The sequence below is a fragment of the Camelus ferus genome, chromosome 29 (genome assembly GCF_009834535.1).
Source record: "Camelus ferus isolate YT-003-E chromosome 29, BCGSAC_Cfer_1.0, whole genome shotgun sequence".
Classification (NCBI taxonomy): domain Eukaryota; kingdom Metazoa; phylum Chordata; class Mammalia; order Artiodactyla; family Camelidae; genus Camelus; species Camelus ferus.
The window spans coordinates 8,880,863-8,883,256 of record NC_045724.1 but is presented as its reverse complement, the minus strand read 5'-3'; the positions used below and the strand labels follow the sequence as shown (position 1 = coordinate 8,883,256).

Sequence of the window (2,394 nt, the reverse complement as noted above, 5' to 3'; positions counted from 1 at the left end):
ACGTGCTTTCAAAAATAAATAACAAACAATTAGCCAGAAAATCCCCCAATATTTGGAGATGTAAAGACAAACTTCTAAATACCACATAGATTAAAGAGAAATCTCAAGAAAAATTTTAAAATATTTTGAACTAAATAAAAATGACAACACAAATTTGTGGGACATAGAAAAGCAATGCTTAGAGGAAAATTAATAGCAATGAATACATATATTTGAAATAAGAAAGGTCTAAAGTTAATAATCTAAACTTCTACCATAGGAAAAAGAAAAAGAAGAGCAAATTACAAAGTAAGCAGAAGAAAAGAAATAAAAATTAGAACAGGGGTCGAGCGGCTGTGACCATGGAGGCGGACGGGGACGAGCTGTCCGCGCGGCCGGCCCTGGCGACCGACGGGCTGCGCTTCCTCCGCGTCACGGTGGGCTCCCTGCTGGCCACCTATGGCTGGTACATCGCCTTCAGCTGCATCCTTCTCTACGTCGTGTTTCAGAAGCTCTCCGCCCGGCTCAGGGCCCTAAGGCAGAGGCAGCTGGACCGCGCCGCAGCCGCCGGGGAACCTGATGTCGTCGTTAAACGACAGGAGGCTTTGGCCGCTGCTCGGCTGAAAATGCAGGAGGAGTTAAACGCGCAAGTGGAAAAGCACAAGGAGAAGCTGAGACAGCTCGAAGAGGAAAAAAGGAGACAAAAGATTGAAATGTGGGACAGCATGCAAGAGGGAAAAAGTTACAAAGGAAATGCAAGAAAGCCTCAGGAAGAAGACAGCCCTGGGCCTTCTGCTTCATCCGTCGTCCAGAAACGGAAATCGGACCGAAAGCCCTTGCGGGGAGGGGGTTACAACCCTTTGTCCGGTGAAGGAGGGGGAGCCTGCTCCTGGAGACCTGGACGCAGAGGCCCGTCAGCTGGTGGATGAGGCTAAGAGTCCTGTTAGTGTCGCTTTTGATAATAGCAAGATGAACCCTTCACCCCTGACTCAGTTGCCTTATGCACGCTTTTCACAGTGACTAGCCAACGGACAGGGCTTTCTCTCTGGCCTTGGCTGTACCGTGCATCTTTCAGGGTCAAAGCCCTCCTGAGGTATGGATGTGGCCCTGGGCAGTGGCTGCAGTTGGTCACTCTCACTGAAGCCAGTTTGTTGATTTCCTGGGTCGTTGCTGGTGGGTCAGTAAAGGCCTCCAAGTGACTGGGGATCTTGACAAACAGACCTGGCCACAATCCTTCCTTCCCGTCTGAGGTCCATGCCGGCAGGACAGTATCTGTGACAGGTTGTGTCGAATGATGTCTTCCTTGTAAATGGTGAGCCCACCAGCGAGGATTACTGATGCAGACAGTTGATGGGGTTGTTTCTGTACATTTTTCTTCATGTACAGAACATTGTAAAAAACTGTAGATATTAAAAAACAAATTGCAAAGACAAAAAAATTAGAACAGAAATCAATGAAATTGGAAATAGGAAATCAATAAAGAAAATCTACTAAACAAAAAAATGCATTTTTTGAAAAGATAAATAAAATTGATCAGCTTTTAGCCAAGCTAACTAAGAAGAAAAAAAAGAGGGAGAATTTACATTACTAATATCAGAAATGAAAGTGGTGACATCACTACAGATCCAATAGACATTAAAAAAATTATAATAATGATATAATAAAGGATAGTATGAGCAACTCCATGCCCACAAATTTCATGACTTATGTAAAGTGGACCAATTCCTTGAATGACACAATCTGCCAAAACTCACACAAAGAAATAAACTAAACAGGTCTGTATCTATTAAAGAAATTAAATGAATTATTAATAATTCTCTAAAATAGAAAAATCAGGCCCAGATGGGTTTCCTGTGAATTCTACCAAATATTTATAGAAGAAGTTATTCTCTACAATCTCTTTCAGGAGATAAAAGCAGAGGGAATACCTTCTAGATCATTTTGTTAGGCTAGCATTGCCCTATACCAAGACCAGACAAAGACAATTCAAGAACAGAAAACTATGAACCATATCTGTCCAGAACACAGATGCAAAAATCCTCAATAAAATATAAGCACATCCAATCAAACAATGTATAAAAGTCATTGCATGCCATGACCAAGTGAGATTTATTACAAGTATTCATCCTAGTTCAATATTTGAAAGTCAGTTAATATAATCCATGACATTAACAGGGTAAAAAAGCCCAGAAATCACATGATCATATCAATAAATGTAGAAAAAGCATTTGACAAAAATCCAGTGCCCACTGATTTAAAAATGTCAATAAGCTAGGAAGAAGAGGAACTTCCTTAATTTGATAAACAATATTTACAAAAACTTGACAGCAAATGTGATCATTAATGGTGAAAATCTCAAAGCTTTCTCATTAAGATCAGATATAACAAGGTTATACCCTCTTATCAGTGTTTTCA

The 2,394-nt window shown here is 40.9% G+C and overlaps 1 protein-coding gene across 1 annotated transcript; it reads left to right on the top strand.

Annotated features, from left to right (window-relative positions):
• The first annotated feature begins 328 nt into the window (after nt 1-328).
• LOC102503764 (selenoprotein S) lies at nt 329-1,409 on the top strand. Its single transcript, XM_014560225.2, has one exon. It carries the CDS (start codon nt 342-344, stop codon nt 906-908), a length of 567 nt encoding a protein of 188 aa, XP_014415711.2. The 5' UTR covers nt 329-341; the 3' UTR covers nt 909-1,409.
• The last annotated feature ends 985 nt before the right edge of the window (nt 1,410-2,394 follow it).

Excerpts from the sequence above, each read along its gene's own strand:
- LOC102503764 (XM_014560225.2), top strand. The coding sequence starts at position 342 with ATGGAGGCGGACGGGGACGAGCTGTCCGCGCGGCCGGCCCTGGCGACC.